The sequence below is a fragment of the Cricetulus griseus genome (assembly GCF_003668045.3).
Source record: "Cricetulus griseus strain 17A/GY chromosome 1 unlocalized genomic scaffold, alternate assembly CriGri-PICRH-1.0 chr1_0, whole genome shotgun sequence".
NCBI classification, from domain to species: Eukaryota; Metazoa; Chordata; class Mammalia; order Rodentia; family Cricetidae; genus Cricetulus; species Cricetulus griseus.
In genome coordinates, this window is record NW_023276806.1 from 239,192,013 (window position 1) to 239,209,092 (window position 17,080).

The 17,080-nt window shown below is 41.3% G+C and overlaps 1 protein-coding gene across 2 annotated transcripts; it reads left to right on the forward strand.

The window, feature by feature from the left end:
• The first annotated feature begins 570 nt into the window (after positions 1-570).
• Cbr4 (carbonyl reductase 4) lies at positions 571-16,340 on the forward strand. 2 transcript variants are annotated; one of them, XM_027394072.2, is made up of 5 exons: positions 573-854; positions 2,868-2,988; positions 4,548-4,681; positions 8,232-8,366; positions 15,798-16,340. In XM_027394072.2, exons 1-5 carry the CDS (start codon positions 713-715, stop codon positions 15,974-15,976), a joined length of 711 nt encoding a protein of 236 aa, XP_027249873.1. In that variant the 5' UTR covers positions 573-712; the 3' UTR covers positions 15,977-16,340. The 2 variants fall into 2 exon arrangements, with proteins under 2 accessions (XP_027249874.1, XP_027249873.1); XM_027394073.2 differs by lacking the exon at positions 8,232-8,366 and having other exon boundaries at positions 571-854.
• The last annotated feature ends 740 nt before the right edge of the window (positions 16,341-17,080 follow it).

Sequence of the window (17,080 nt, forward strand, 5' to 3'; positions counted from 1 at the left end):
TGTGTGTCTCAAAAGGAGAAGCACACACATTTATTGAACTCCTCTACACAGTGTTCTTTCTTTGATGTTTGCTTTGAGAGAGGTTCTCACTTTGTAGACCAGGCTGGCCCTGAACTCTCAGTGATCCCCCTGCCTCAAACTTCTGAGTGCTGGGAGTACAGGCCTAAGTCACCCTACCCAGCTAGTATTCTTCAACAGGACATCCACCCTCATAATAACGTTGCAGTGCAAGGCTAATGTCTACAGTAATTAGGAGGCCGACCTTAAGCTTTCCAACAGGTTTTGTCTGCAGAGCAATAACAAAAAAAGGTGGGTGACCCAGGTCAAGGTCCACACCCAGAAGGACATAATGTGGCTGCTAACTACTGTCTGGAAAGCCCACGGTTTAGTCAACCCTATTGTCTCTGAGCAAATGACCTTTGGTCCCGGTAGTATCAGCTGACTATTCCAGCATGCAAAGAGGCAGCTAGTGCTGCTATGACGCTCATAAGCACAGACGCGGGCCTCGGGAGCTAGGACTACGGGTCCCAGCATGCACCGCAACATCGACGAGTCCGTGCGCGCTGACGTCTAACTCTTCGCGCCCTATTCTGTGGTCAGGGTCGGCTGTCGGAAGGCAGTGCTTACTCGTTTTTTTGTTTTGTCCACCGCAGCTGTGTCTTATTAGAAGTTCTGACTCCTAGGGATCCATCTTGCCTGTCCGGGGTCCAAGATGGACAAAGTCGGTGCGGTTTTTGGAGGCTCCCGGGGGATCGGCAGGGCTGTAGCCCAGCTAATGGCCCAGAAGGGCTACCGTCTGGCGATCGTCGCCAGAAACCTGCAAGTGGCCAAAGCCGCCGCCGGCGAGCTCGGCGGTAGGTACAAGGTACCGGAAGAAGTGCCCCCGCCGCGGCCGCGCTCGCGCGCGGCCGCGGTGCGAGCCTTCGAGCCTCTGCACCCCAGATTACTAGTCATTCATGACCAAGTCCTCCGTGGGGCTGTCGCCCACCCCAGGCAGGTCTCCAGGACCCCCGAGAAGCAGCCATCGTCCCATGACCAGTACTGACATTGAGACCCGTCTTTTTCGGGCCTCTGGTAGGAGACAACAGGACCTGAGCAGACCGAAAAGAGCCAAGGGTCAGGAGGGTCAGGCTGCCTGGTAGAAGCAGCTAGATTGCATTTTCCCCAGGGCTCTTGCCCTACGCAATAGAATTTCAAATAGAAACTCTTGATTAAGCAGCCAGTCGATAGATCGGGGCTTTCCCAAGTTGATCAAACACTTTAATAAGTAATTTGTTTTGCCATATTCTTTTAATTGCATTCCAATTCCAGGCCCACTCGACCCCCCATTATTAATAACGGGTTAGTCATTGAATTGCAAGTTTAAGTCTCGATGACTGTGAGAAGACAACATGGAAGACAGTGTTGTTACTAGAATGGAGAAAAATAAATGTCACTATCAGGAAAGAATTGGGTATTACAGGTCTGAGGGTGTATGCATTGCCTGCTATATTTATATGGAAACAATCTTGATGCGTAACTCAGACTGGGTTTGAACTAGTGATTCTTGGGCTTCAACCGCCCCATCGCTGAGATTCCCTTACTGTGCTGTGACCGTGACATCTTGAGTACAAAGCTCACTTTGAACCTGCAGTGTGGTGTCTACCTCCAGCCTTCCCTGCTTTCTTTGACACTGGGCCTCACTATGCAGCCTTGGATCCAGATATGCCCTCTGCCTCCTCAGTGCTGGAACACAGGGAGTGCCATGTGGTATCTGTTCTTCCTGGGTGTGAACACAAACGTGAGCACCCAGTCAGCACCGATTCCAGTTTGCTGGACAACTGGTGCTCCATGGTGCTACCTGTTGTGCGGATCTCCAGCATACCGTTGTTTCATCTTGGCTACACAGTAAGGGGTGTCCCTACCATGACTTAAGGAGCATATGTATTAACCTCCTCTGCCCATGCTGGCCACACACAAACTTAACAGCTGCAGACTCTTGTCTCTGAGATGGGACTGCAGACCTACTCCAGTTACCATGCCCAGATTTTATTGCAGTTTTTTTTTTCTTTTTGCAGATTTTTTTGAATTAGAAACAAGATTGTTTTACATGACAATCCCAGTTCCCTTCTCCATCCTGTCCTTCCCTACCACCCTCCCCAACTAAAACCCTACCTATCACATATCCTTTCTGCGCCCCCCTGGATGGTGAGGCCTTCCATAGGGTGTCATCAGAGTCTATCATATCCTTTGGGATAGGGCCTAGGTCCACCCCCGTGTGTCTTGGCTTAGGGGGTATTCCTCTATGTGGAATGGGTTCCCAAAGTCCACACCTATGCTAGGGATAGGGTTCAATCCGGATCACCTAGCCCCAACGACATTCATTTTTTAAATGTTCCAAGCATATTTCTTCTTGAGGATTTTAGGTCTCACTTACCCAGGATAGCCTTCAACTTGTGAGTCCAGCAAGCTCCAGCACTGGGGATAGACGGGTGCCACCGTGCCCAGTAAAAACAAACAAGTAAACAAAACCCCTAAAGTTCAAGTTAGTTTTTTTTTTTTTTTTGTGTGTGTGTGTGGTATTTTGTTTCATGTGCCTACTATAATCCTAGCATTTGTCAGGCTGAGTTTGGGGGGCCTGCCTAAGCAGCACAGTAAGACTTGTCTCAGAGCAAAAACAAAAAGAAGGAAGAAACAAAACCTCATTATTTCTTCTTCACTACTATCCATTCTGTCCCTTTCATTGGGTGGTCCCTGAGGGCAGGAGCCACCACATGTTTTCATCTCTAGGCTCACACAAGCTTGTCTTACAGACTAATCATATAGCAAATACATTCAAAATTCAAGTTAAGATTTATAGGCAATTCTGATTTAACTTTGTTTTGTAGGAAACCACTTGGCATTTAGCTGTGATGTTGCTAAAGAACAGGATGTTCAAAATACATTTGAGGAGATGGAGAAACATTTAGGTCCAGTAAATTTCTTGGTAAACGCAGCTGGTATTAACAGGTTGGTCAAAGACTAAGGTAAATTTCTTACATCTTTTTAAAACAGATTTTTCTTAGTAAGTCTTTATCTTAGTTACTTTTCCATTGTGTGACAAAATACCATGACCAAGGTAATGTATAGAACCAAGTGTTTAATTGAGGTGTGGTTTCAGAGTGTTAAAGTCATGTTGATGGAGTGAAGGCATGATACCAGCAACAGCTGCAGACTCATCGTCATCTGCATATAGGAGGCAGAGACGGGACACAATGGCAACAGGGCAGTCTTTTGAAACCTCAAAGCCCACTCCCAGTGACCTGCCTCCTCCAACAAGGCCATGCTTCTAATTCTTCCCAAACTTGGTCCCAAAGTGGGGACCAAGTATTCAAATACACGAGCCTAATGGGGACCATTCTCACTCAAAACACAATTACTATGAGGTCATGTATTAGGCTGTCTTACTTCTAATTTCAAAGGCATACTTTGAAAATGTCAATCCTTACATTCTTTTATTAAAAAGATTATATGTGTGCCTGTATATCTGCTTGTTAGTATGCATACATGAGACTAAAAGAGGGCATAAAATCCCCTGGAGCTGGAGATCCAGGCACTTGTGAGCTACTTAATATGTGTGCTGGGAACTGAACTCGGGTCCTCTATATGATCACTGTGTGCTTTCAATCACTGAGCCATCTCTCTAGCCCTGTTCTTCTGTGTTGGGATAATGTCCATTTGGATCAGTCCTAACATACTGTCACCAGCATGTGACCCAGCATGCCGAAAGACCTGCTTAGTCTCTTCTCATAGGAAGCCAGTGTTCTGAGTTCTGATCACAATGAGCTTACTACTAATGTAGTATGTAGAATAATAATAATGTGATAATAAAAGATAGGGGGTTGTCATTTTTTAGAAAGATGAGTTTAGGGGAAAATATTTAGATTCACAATTTCATTAAACAAGGCAGTAGGTTAGCTCATTTGGTAGCTTGAGCCTATGTTTAGCCACTGGCAACATTTGTTACTCTGGTAGAGAGGCAGAGAACCCTGTCTTCCACGTGGTTTCTTTCTGGCTCATCAATAGCTAGTTTAGTAGATTTAAAGTTAAGTTCAAAATAAGACTGCTCAGTACTTAGCTAGAAAGCACAGCTTATACTATATTTTAAATCAGACTCGATTTTTAAAAAAGACTTACTTCTGCTATTTGCTGTTTTGTTTTTGTTTTCAAGACAGGGTTTCTCTATGTAACAGCCCTAGCTGTCCTGGAACTCACTTTATAGACCAGGATGACCTCGAACTTACAGAGATCCGCCTGCTTCTGTCTCCTGAGTGCTGGGATTAAAGACGTGTGCCACCACCGCCCAGCTTTTCTGTTTTAAAATTTTGTGTGTGTATGTGAATGTGCATATGAGTGCAGTTGCCTGTGGAGTCCTGAAGTGGACGTTGAATACCCTGGAGCTGGAGCTACAGGTGGTTGTGAACTCCTGAAAGAGCAGCTATTACTCTTAACTCTGAGCCAGTTCTCCAGCCCCTAGACTTGAACTTTTCCATCTATTTATTGATGGTCCTGCTGTTTCTTCCTTGTAGAGATGGTCTTTTAGTAAGAACAAAAACTGAAGATATGATATCTCAGCTTCACACTAACCTCTTGGGCTCCATGCTGACATGCAAAGCTGCCATGAGGACAATGATTCAGCGGGGCGGATCCATCGTGAATGTAGGTGAGTGTTCACCTTCGTGTGTTTATAATTACTGCATGTAAATGGCAGAGTATCTAATCCACTGATTCACTAGATCAGTGAAATTCACCCTTTTGTGACGTAGGGAAAAGTAACTAACTGATCCGTGAATGGGACAGACTCACAGATGTACATCTCCACAGCAGTCAGCTGGGCATTAAGTGAGTGGCTTACAAGTATTAAAAAGGTGACACTGGAGGCCATGTGACAAATGACATCTAGATTCAATGTTCCAAGACTGTGTGAAATGGGAGAGACCACAGATGCACACATCTAATGGACTTGCTGTATATGAATGCGGTACTAATTTTGTCAGCAGTCTCAATTTTCAAGAGAAATCAAGAGTCCCATTTTCTTTCTTTCTTTTTCCTTCTCCCTTCCTTCCTTCCTTCCTTCCTTCCTTCCTTCCTTCCTTCCTTCCTTCCTTCCTTCTTCCCTCTTTCTTGTCACACCTTTAGTGATTGTAAGAGTATGAGCCAAAGGGCCAGATAAGGTATTGTGAGATTGTGTTTGTTAGAAATGACCAGGATGCTATATACATGATACCTCACAACATGGCTGCCTAAACAAGACATGGATAGTGATATATCAGTAGGTGTCTTAGTTAGGGGTTCCTATTGCTGAAGAGACACAATGACCATGGCAACTGTTATAAGGTGGTGGCTTACAGTTTCAGAGGTTCAGTATATTATCATCTTGACATCGTGTAGGCAGACATGGTATTAGAGAAGGTGCTGAGAGTTCTTATATCTTGACTCACAGGCAACAGCAAGTGGTCTGTCTTATTGGGTATGACTTAAGCATATATGAGACCTCAAAGCCCGCCTCCACAGTGACACACTTCCTCTAACAAAGCCACTCCTACTCTTATAAGTCTACATCTCCTAATAGTGCCAGTCCCTTTGGGGTCCATTTTCTTTCACACCACCACAGTAGACATTGCTAAGACAGAAGAGGGAAAACTCAAGGGGACCTACCCCTAAACAAAGAGCTACAAAAAACTGAGGACTCCTGAGAACAGAGCTGGACCATCAACAAGTAGCCTTCCCCAGGGATGAGCCCCCTAATTGGTTATCCAATACCAAGTGGTCAGGCCTGATACCGTTACATACAAGCAACATGAAAAAGATTCAACAGGTTTGTTTGTATGCATTTATATATATGTAACAATAATTAATTTGAGAGAGTGTGACGGGGTAAATGGGAGGGTAGGATGGGGGAGAAGTAGGTAGAAAATGATGTCATTATATTTTTTATTTTTAAAAATTGCAAAGAAATCCAATCTAATTTTCAAATTAAAAAGGAAACTTGTAGACATAGAGGCTAACTTATAATTCTATACAGTGGTTGCATGGATCACTGATCTGTCTGGTATCAAGGTTTAAAGAAGATTAAAGTCAGCTTTTCAGAATGGATGTAAGTAGCCTTTAGTTTGTTGGAACCATGAGGAAGAGGCATTGTGGGGCTTTGTGTCTGAAGAGCGGAAAGTGGAGAATAACATGGAATTGGATTTCATTTTAGTACTTGAAAATTATAACAGACCATCTGTTTTTTATTTTTAAGTGACAAGCAATACCTTAAACAGTTACAAAAAAGTTTAGTGCTCTTAGGAGGGATTGGTGACCTATGGCCTTCTGACACAGCCACTTCAGATTTTGGGTTCTTAAGACCTATCACATAGACCTGAGATTGTGGCTGGTTGTCACAGGGCATATTTGTTAAAATACCTACATTTTAGATAAGTTTCAGAAACCTAAGTCCTCAAACTCTTAGAGTGTTGCTAAGACTGATGTATTTATAATAGGGGACACACTTATTCAATAGAAAAGTACCACAGAAAAGGCCGAACCTGTAGACTTGTTGGTGTTTCAGAAGTCATTAGTTTGACCAAATGAAAAGGGAGTGTGGTCAGAGTGCTAGTTATTAAAGCTTCTTCCCCTTGGGCCTTTCTGCCATGCTTGGAACTTCACTTTTTCTTTCTTTCTCCATACACCCCTTTTCCTGCCCACACTTTTCCTTCCCACCCTTCTCCTTCCCCTGATGGCTTTTCCTCCTTCCTGCGCTGCATAGTTCTTTTCTCTCTTTACTGGGTACCACATTTGCTGATGTGCCATGTGACGATTCTGAGGTTGAAGGGCAGACAGATGACAGTGGTTCTGTAGATTATTTTTCACTACTTTTACTGATCTTCTTCATGCTTAGATACACATATGTCCACCATTGTTTGTCGTTCTGTGCATTCATGTTACGTAGGTTTGTGGCTTGGGAACAGTGGGAGATGTATATAGTACAGAAGAAGTGGGCTATAACAGCTTGTTTTATTTAAGCGTACCCTGGGATGCTCGAATTACTGTGAAACCACCTTACAGTGTATTTCTTGAGGCAAGTTACTGTCATCAAGCAATGGTTGAATGTATAATGTCAGTAAACATTTTAACATTGGGCTTCTTGATTACAATAAAAAAAGTAGAATATTCTCTTTTTCTAAAGTAATTTCAATTTTGTGTGCATGTGTTAGGTTCCTGTTCAATTTTTATTTTGTAAGCACAGGTCAGTGGTGCAGAAAATTACTTCCTTACTTCTGTTTTGCCAGCATATATTTGCATAAATTGATATTTGAGTTATAAATTATTCTTACATAGTTATTAGACAAGGTCACTGAGTAATGTTTAATAGCAAGTACAAGGTAAATATCAACAAAAGTAGCAAAACTGCACGGTTAGGAAGTTTGTATGATCACTTTTGATTGACAGTACTTTAAATGTACTGAATTCATTCTTGTATATGAAAGTGGATAGTTGTTCATATCTACTATAGAATCATAAAATTAATCAGCTTTTATTTTACATGTTCTGGCTTTAACGTATTTCTGCCTGTGCTTGCTATTTTTTTGTTGCTGTGATAAAATGCCATGACTGGGAATACTTAAAAAAGAAAGGGTTTATTTTGGCTTGTGGTCCCTGAGGGATACAAGTCCATCATGGTGGGGAGGCAAGAGGCAGGCATGGTGGCAGGAGCAGGAAGCTGAGACGTGATGACCTCTCAACCTCATGCACAAAGTAGAGAGAGAACTGGAAGTGGGGTGGTTTATACTCCTAAAGCTCACCCCTCCCCCTTGACACACTTACCGCAAGGCCACACCTCCTAAAACTACCCAGACAGTGACACCAGCTGTGGGGAGTGTTCACATGTCTGCACCTAAGGGGCTTTTCTCACTCCTACCATCACTGTCAAACCTAGTATTCTTACCCGACCTCTTCCAGCCTTTCACATACATAACAGGTCATGTCAGCCCCTTCCCTGGTCCTCATGGGATTACATCATTTCTCTCGGCTTCTGTTTACCGTGTGTCAGGATCAGGTTGATCCCTTTCAGTGTACTGTTCCCAGGACAGTACATAGAGTTACTACTCATTTTATCAAAGAATGGAGGAAGGTGGGTTTACCTTTCTGATTTGTGGACTGTGCATTCTGTGAGTCCTTAAATAACAAAGCAATCGGTTCGTACTTTCTTTGTTTCTTCTTTCTTGCAGGGAGTATTATTGGTTTAAAAGGCAACGTGGGCCAGTCTGTGTACTGCGCCAGCAAAGGAGGGCTCATTGGGTTTTCACGATCGCTTGCTAAAGAGGTTGCACGAAAGAAAATCAGAGTAAATGTGGTCGCACCAGGTCAGTGAAGACTTCCTACAATAGCTGTAGTGTGGCTTTGTGGTATAAAGAAAGGACATTTGTTTGCCCATAATTAGTAAATTGACAGCCATTAATTGACATTCGGATAGTGCCACTGTGGGAAGAAATAATGAACTAATTACCAAAATTTTTTCTTGTACCTCATGTTTTGCATAAAATCTTTGCTTTTGAATTCTGCATAAGTTAAGGAATATATTATGGTAAGAGAACCTTAGAGATCATCTTGTGTTTTGAGACTGGTCTTTCACCATGCTCTCTAGATGTACTGGGATTGCAGGCTTGCTCTGCCACACCTGGCTTATTGTAGCCACATTGACGATTTAGAAAATTGTGACCAGGGGTTTGATGTAATTTACCTAAAACTACCTGGCTGTTTCATGGAAAGCTGAAAAACAGTGTCCCCAAGGTTTTCCTTTAGAATCATAATATTTATGTCTTTTTGTCCTTCAGCTACTGCGTTTCTCTAAATGATCTGGGTGGGATTCCCTAGTTTCTTACTTACTTGCATATTTATTTGCTTATCATTCCCTTTTGTCCACTCGTACACTATTTGCCATATACTAATAAAAAGATGCCATAATTCAGATCTACATGTCATTGCTAAGCCTAGATCTAGAGATGGTGTCTTTGTCTTGCAATTTTAAACACTTAAGAATTAATCACTGTGTAAAAGTGTGTTCTTTTGAGTGTCTGGGAGTTTGTAGGAGAGTTCATTGCGGTAGACCTCTGCCACCTTTCCCTTTTAATCCCCTCATGGTTTCAGTTTGGACCTGAGAGTTAGCACTCATATTGAGCCAGCAGGTGTTTTTCAGGATGTTCTGTGAACCTGTTTGCTGCCTAACACACATAACATACCTTCACCCTAATTCACTGTTTAGTCACACACTAGCTAAGTTCAGACATTCCAAATCCATGAACATTTAGTAAGTTATTGCAGCTCAGGTGTGTCATCTTGGAAGGAAAAAAGCAAAGGGAGCCCAAGCAAAAGCTTTCCATGTAATTCCGTGTCATCATGTTGCCTGGCTTTCTCTTCTGCATGCTTTGTCAGGCTGTCACTGTCAGTGCTGGCCGAGCTAGCCATCTACTACCAATCTTCAGGGTGGTTACTTTCTGGTGTGGAACTGCATGGTCTTGCCCTCTCTCTTTTCGGGGTTGCAGTGGTATGAGTAATGAGGAGTTAATCCTAGTATTTGGTGATGTGAAAGCTGACTGGCTAAGAGGAAGGCCTTCTTTCCAATTCATACAGACTCCTGGGTTATCTTCCTTTGTGCCAGAACTGTGCTAGGTCCAGGAGTAACAAAAATGAATGTGGGGGCTGGAGAGATGGCTCAGCCGTTAAAAGCTAGGTTCACAACCAAAAATACAAAAATGAATGCGATATTTCTGCTGCAAGATGGGGAATACAGTTGGAAAGGCATAAATGAACAAATCACTGCAATGTCAAGTGCTAAAGATAGAATAGTGATGTTTACCACATTGGGGAGATGCTGAAGAGTGTCTGTCGTGGATTAGTTGTCAAGGCAATGGGATGAATGGTGGAAATCCAGCTGGTATACCAGGGAGCAGTTTTAAGGGTGTTATTCAAGTGCCATAGAGCCTTTTGTAAAGACCTTATTTTTCCAGTGAAATTCATATTGGGATAAAATCTGTTGTTAAAATGCGGCACTTAGTAGGGTGGCCTTTGTAATATTAGTGTGTGTGTGTGTGTGTGTGTGTGTGTGTGTACAGTACAGATTGAAATGACAAGATTAAATCAAATCTGTAGATTATTTATTGACTTAATCTTTAACAGCTGACAAACACACACTATGGTATACTCACTCATGTACTCATATGTGGAGGCCAGTCAATCACGTCTCCACTGTATTCTTTGAGACAGGGTCTCTCACTAAACCTGAAGCTCACTGTTTAAGCTCAGTGAGAGCCTGCAATCTGTCTGTCTTCCCTGGGTCCCCAGTGCAGGTCCCCTTGTGCTGTCATGCCTGGCTTTGCTGTGGGTCCAGGGTATCCTGAGGTTTGCTGAGGGCCTTCTGCTAGTACAGTAAATGCTTTCTTCACATCCCAGCCCTCAGGCCTCTAGTTTGTTTCTTTTTATGTCAAGTTTTCCTGATTAACTTCAAGTGGAGGTTAAATTAGCAGGAAACAGTTGGAAAGCAAATTGTAGCAGGAAAAACAAGGACCAAAGCAAATAATGAATTAGACTGTCAGTTCATCCTAAATCCTCGACTGTTCTTTAAAGATCTTGTTCTGTAAAGTACTTGCTAAGCTTTAGTATTTACTACTACTTGGCTTATAAAGTTGTCTCCATAGATGGGTCTTGCTAATTGGAAATCAGTGCATATGAGAAGTAATATTTGACAGACTATTGTCAATTACTAGTCAAAATGAATCAATGAAATGTACTTTCTTCAGAGATTATAAGATATAAATTCTCACACACAGTGTGTCACATATGCCGTAGGTAGTGGAGTGGAGTGTCTTTTTTTCTAAGTTGCTAGAATGCATGCCATTTCACTTACTGTTTCTTGATCTAAGGGATGATGGCTTTGTAGCCAGTTGGAAACCTCTAAATGTCCAGCGAAGTAATGAAGCAGCATCCCCTTTGGACAGTGACACCTACTGGCAGTTTATAGTTTTTATAGCCACTTAAGACTGTGAATATGTGAATAGCAAAAGCAGGGGAGCTGGACAAACTTTCCAGAACTTAACAAATACGAATGATACGGAGAGAGTCTTTTGGGGCCAGGGAAAAAAGACAAACTGGAAAGCAAGGCTGCATAATGATAGGTGTATGGGTTGCTTAGGGATCACTAATACCTCTCTCAGCTCTGTGGTATATGGGGTGGGTACCTAAGAGATAATTGTAGGTAGTGCTGTGAATATATTTCTAAGAGAGACATGGTTCATGAGCATTGTCCACGGACATTTGGTACAGCCCAAGTGATTTATCGTAAGAGATTAGCTTAACATTTCTAATTTTATTTCTGATGAACTGGAACAGATATATGAGGTCTGAAAGGCTGCAGATAGGTTAGGTTGGAATAAATATGGTGTGTGATACTGCGATGGTGGATCACATGACAATAGCATTTGTTAAAGCTAAACGGTGACCCCCCTCAAGTATTCCACAGATTTTACTTAGCAATGTGTCAGTAGTGTCCATTACATAGACCTAAGTAGGATATTACCAGGATGGGAAGTGGAGGGAGTAAGGCAGTGAGGGGTGAGGGCAGTGAGATCCACATAGGAGCTTCTGTTCTGTAGTTCTGTGCACCTAAAAATGCATTAAAAATAAAATCTACTAATTAAAAAGACACCACAGATAAAAGAGAAAGATCTTTGGGAACATATGTTCATTTTTCACATTAAACATAATTCAAGAGGAAAAGCTAGTATGTCAGGGATAATTCTTCCTTTCCCTAAAAGCACAAAACAAAACATTTATTATTTGTGCCACATGTGCACATGCTAGAGTACACAAGAGGGCAGAGGACAACATCCAGAGGTCTGTCCTTCCATCTTTGGATCTGGGGATTGAACTCAGCCCATCAGGCTTGGCAGCAAGCGCCTTTATCACCTGAGCCATCTCCCCATCCCCTCCCTCCCTTCCATGCCCACTTTCCTTTTAGATTTCATTGCAGTTTAGTGGTGGCCAGCAGCTCTCTGTGCCATTTGTCACTGCTAGTATGTGTCTGTAGGTCTGGAGAGAGACTGTGGAAGGTCCCGCTGACAAGTGATATCCTAATTTTCCAAGCTGGAGCTGTTGAGGAGACTCCTTTTATGTAGTAGGGGACCACACACCTATTTGTGTCTAAGAAACTGTGTAAGAAACAGGGACTTTCCCTGTCGGTTTCTTAACTTTCCAGTCATGATAACTTCTTATTTGAAAACCAGCTGAAGGAAACACGCCGTCTTTGATAAGTTTGTTCGCCTTATGATACGTACACATCCCCGTGTCAATTAGTGTTCAGCTTCCTTCACTCACAGCTGTATTGTATCACAGAGCTGGGGAAAGACTCTTGATTGGTGAACCCAAATCCAGTGGTTAGCTCACCACAGCAAACACCACCAGAGCCAGATGGAAGTTGGCTCAAAGTTGCTAACCTAAACTGAAAAGAGTGTTCATAAACCATGGCTACTGTAGTATCTTGTGGCTTATTTTTTTTTTTTTTAGATTAAAATACATGAATTTATGGAGTTAGTGTGAAATACATTATGCCAATTTGTTAGAATTTTAAAGAATAAAAGGCAGTTGTATCATGAATTCTTTGAGAAAATAACACAGCCTTTTCTTTATTAATTTAAAATTTTTGAGATTACACATGAATACTGTATTTATATCATTTCCATCCCTCCCTCTCCAACTCCTCCTGTTTCTCCCCTAACTCCCTCTCATATTCATGACCTCTTGTTCAGTTATTATTGTTACATACACAATGTGTTATGTAGGCATAACAGCCTACTAAGTCCTTTTTAGAGTGGCTTATGTGTGTATGTATTTAGGGCTGACTTCGTGGAATTGGAACCTATTGGGGGCTCATCCTTGGAGGAGACTGGTTCTCCTTTTCTCAGCAGCCATTGATTGACTGTAGCTCTTCACCTCAGGGTCAGGCCTTGTGAGATCCCCCCTTCTATGCTGCCCTGTCAACTGGCATTGTCATTGTGCAGGTCTTGTTTAGGTGACTATTATTGTTGAGCTTCCCTGTGATCTGCAGGAAAAACTATTTCATAGCAAACATCCTGGTCCCCTGACCTGCTGTCTTCCTACCCCCTCTTCTGCAATGTCCCCTGAGCCTTAGGTTAGGGATTGCAACATGAAGTTGTTAGCATTAACACAAGTGATTTTATTTCACTCAACTTTTATAATCTGCAGTGATTATAGGGTTCATTTTCTCTGGGGCATCCTTGAAAAGAAATGTGCTGACACACAACATTGGATCTCAGTAAACTCATGGGTTCTTGGGAGAATTGTATTCTGCTGGATTCTGGTTCCTCCCTGAAGAACTAAGCTTCGTCTTTGGGCCAGGTGTGGTGGCATGCTCCTTTAGTCCCAGCACTCAGGAGGCAGACGCAGGTGGGTCTCTGTAAGTTTGAGACACGCCTTGACGGCATAGGAGTTCTGGGACAGCCAGGGCTACCCCATCTCAAAACCGAAGGTTTGCTTATCATTTGCAAGTTTGCAGAGGCTGATTTATGTGTGTCAGCTGCTGCCTTCATCCTTTCTTTCCCACACCGTATTAAAGAATAGATGGAGTGGTGCTGACTTTCCAAATAAATGTGCTGAGATTTTATTGTAGAGGGGGCTGTGTTTTACAGTATATTCTCATAGGCAAACACAAATAATACATCATTAGTTTTGTTATATCTGGCCCTCATTATAGACCCTCTGTAACTCATAATGTTCCTATTTTTTCAAGAATTTTATCTGAGTGCAAAGATTATATGTATGTATGTATGTTTGTATGTATGTATGTTTGTATGTATGTATGTATATCTGTGTGGACAGCTTAAAATAAAAATACAAATAAAGTCTAGTCTATAACTCTGGTAACTAGGGTCACTTTGGTGTCCAGTGATAATCAGATGATAATGGTAGCATTTTGACATGTCTGTTTCACCTTGTTTTCTGTAGTGATAATATGGAATTCACATATAACCTTCTTTTAATATTACAGATGTGAAATATTCATTTATGTCTTTACTAACATCATTATTTATGCTGTGGATCTATCTGGTCTTAACCCATTCGTTGTTAAAAGACCTTTCAGTTTCTTCCCAGATTTCATGAGTAACCTGTCACTGTCTTAGATTTTATGGTAGAAAAAAACTACAGTTATTCCTCATAGGACTGTAAAGAAAGCATTTATGTTTTCATAAGTGAAACCCCAAAGTAAACTTAACTCTATAGTATTACACAATAAACTAGAAGATGAATCCACTATTTAGCTCACAGTTATCAACACGTCATTTGTAATTGAGAGTACATTTAAGTTGATTTATAATTGAATTTATAAGTGATTTAGTTTTAACATGAGCCAATTTGAAAACTTTTTTTGTGGCTTTACTGTGAACTTTCACTTCCTATGGCTTGTCTGACAGTAAGTTTTAATTAGTGAACAAAATACTATCTGGTAACATTTTATTGGTGATATATATTTGTCTCTATAATCTTGAAGGGATTTCTTTTTTTTTTTAAGATTTATTTATTTATTATTTGTACAGTGTTTGGCCTGATGAATGCCTGCGGGCCAGAAGAGGGCACCAAATCTCATTACAGATGATTGTGAGCCACCATGTGGTTGCTGGAAATTGAACTCAGGACCTTTGGAAGATCAGGCAGTGCTCTTAACCACTGAGCTATCTCTCCAGCCCTTGAAGGGATTTCTTAAATCAGTGATTCTCAACCTTCCTAAGGCTTCAACCCTGTAATACAGTTCCTCATGTTGTAGTGACCACCAGCCATAAAATTATTTCATTGCTACTTCATAACTGTAATTTTGATACTGTTATGAATAAGAAGGTAAATACCTGATAAAGGATATCTGATATGCAAACCCTGTGAAAAGGTCACTTGACCCCCAAAGGTGTTTCGTCCCAAAGGTTGAGAACCACTATCTTAAACCTGTAGTTGATTCAGTGTGTGTGTGTGTGTGTGTGTGTGTGTGTGTGTGTGTATGTGTGTGATACATACATACAATCATTGTGAATTACTGAATATTTAATATTTTGCTCTATAGAATTTGCTCTCTGCACACTCTATTGCATATATATACCAATACTGAGTTAAACATTTCATCTTTTATAAACATTTTATCAGGATTAGATATGATCTTAAGTCTGTCTTATGTGGACCTTGGAACCCTGGGCTGACCTCTCACCGGTTATCCTGGTTTAGTAAATAGAATGGATTAATTCTTATTAGGATTGCAAAATCAGTTCCTAGGACCATCTTTGTGATACTGTCTCTCAACACTATTTCTCACTTTCTCCCCCACCTGTGTGAAAATCATTTCTATAGTGTTTTATCTATAGCATTATAAGCAGAGTCATCAGAATTTATTACATTAAAACTGGGTATGTAGCAATTACTTCCTCTTTCTATAGATTGTAGTTACCCTAAGAATGCATTGTTTTATTCATGTTTGTATCTGCCTACTATATTCTACAGCATTATCTTTATGTTTGTCAAGCCGTGAGTCATGAACTTGGGAGTCAGGCATTTTTGTGTCCCATAGACATTCACTGAGTTATAGTGAATAAAATTGTACACTTAATTGTTGTCAATATTCTGCATTTCATAGACAATGCTTATTAATAATGACAAGTTCTCAGAAGCAAATTCTCTTTATAAAAGATAAACAGCTATCTTTAGTGTGTATACTTTCAACTGAATTAACATTTCTCTTTCAGGATTTATTCACACGGATATGACAAAACACTTGAAAGAAGAACACTTGAAGAAAAATATCCCTCTCGGGAGGTTTGGAGAAGCTCTTGAGGTGGCACATGCGGTTGTGTTTCTTTTAGAGTCACCATACGTCACGGGACATGTTCTGGTTGTAGATGGAGGATTACAACTCACCATCTAATTAGAGATGATTCTGTTGTGATGCTTGGTGAATAAGGTCAAGTACACAGTTTTCTGTTAATTAGGCCATCATATCTATGAGTGACATTTGATACTAAAATGATTCTTTGTATGAACACATTTCAAAAGAACAATGTGTCATCAATTTAATCTAAAAGGTACGGATTCTCTATCTTTAGAGACCATAGCAATTTTAGTACATAGACATTTTTCTAAGGGATATATATCAGTATTAATTTATATATCTTTGCCTTGCAAATAGAAAATTCTGTTGTCTAATTGTGACAGTTTAATTGTATCAAGCTGGATTTTTAAGACACCAACTTTGTGCTATTGTTAAAATAAGAGTATTTACTGAAGATTGAGACCAGTTTTTTTCAGTTACTTTTTAAAGTTGCTGTGGTAAAACACCATTACCAAAAGCAACTTAGAGGAGAAAAGGGTCTCTTGTTGTTTACAGTTCCAGAGAAATGGAATCCCTCATGGCGGGGAAGGCAGGACAACGGTCAGGGAAAGCACGGTGGTATGAACAGGAAGCTAGATGGTCACATTTCATCCATACACAGGAAGCATGGAGAGGGAACAGGAAGTGGAGCCAGGCTGTAAAATCTCAAAGCCCACCTCCAGTGACACACTCTTTCGGCAAGACTTCACTTTCTAAAGGTTCTATAACTTTTCCAAATGGTTCCACTGACTTGGGACCAAGTGTTCAGACATGAATCTGTAAGGAAATTTCACATTCAAAGCACAGTACTCTAGCAGCCTTGCTAAGGCTCATCTTTTGTTTATGTTTTGGCTTGTCTTTTGAGGCAGTATTTCACAATGTGGGCCAGCCTCAGTCCTCTTGGCTCTAGTCTTCCTAGGACGGGGATTCCTGGTGTGTGCCACCATTCCTTGTGCTATCATTTGCTTAACACAGGTTGGAAAAAATGTCACTTAGAGAAAGATACATTTAGAGAGGACCCCCTCCCTTCTCACACCACTCCTTCTCCTGTCACTTCTCTACCCAGCTCCCTCCTCTTCTTCATCATCTTTCTGAGCCAGGAGCTTGCTCTGTAGCCCCGGATGACTTGAACTTCTTATGTATCCAGTGTTTGCCTTGGAC

Coding starts and splice junctions, on each gene's coding strand:
- Cbr4 (XM_027394072.2), top strand. CDS start 713: ATGGACAAAGTCGGTGCGGTTTTTGGAGGCTCCCGGGGGATCGGCAGG. Junction 4,682..8,231: donor CGGATCCATCGTGAATGTAG/GTGAGTGTTCAC, acceptor TCTTTCTTGCAG/GGAGTATTATTGGTTTAAAA. Junction 8,367..15,797: donor AGTAAATGTGGTCGCACCAG/GTCAGTGAAGAC, acceptor TTTCTCTTTCAG/GATTTATTCACACGGATATG.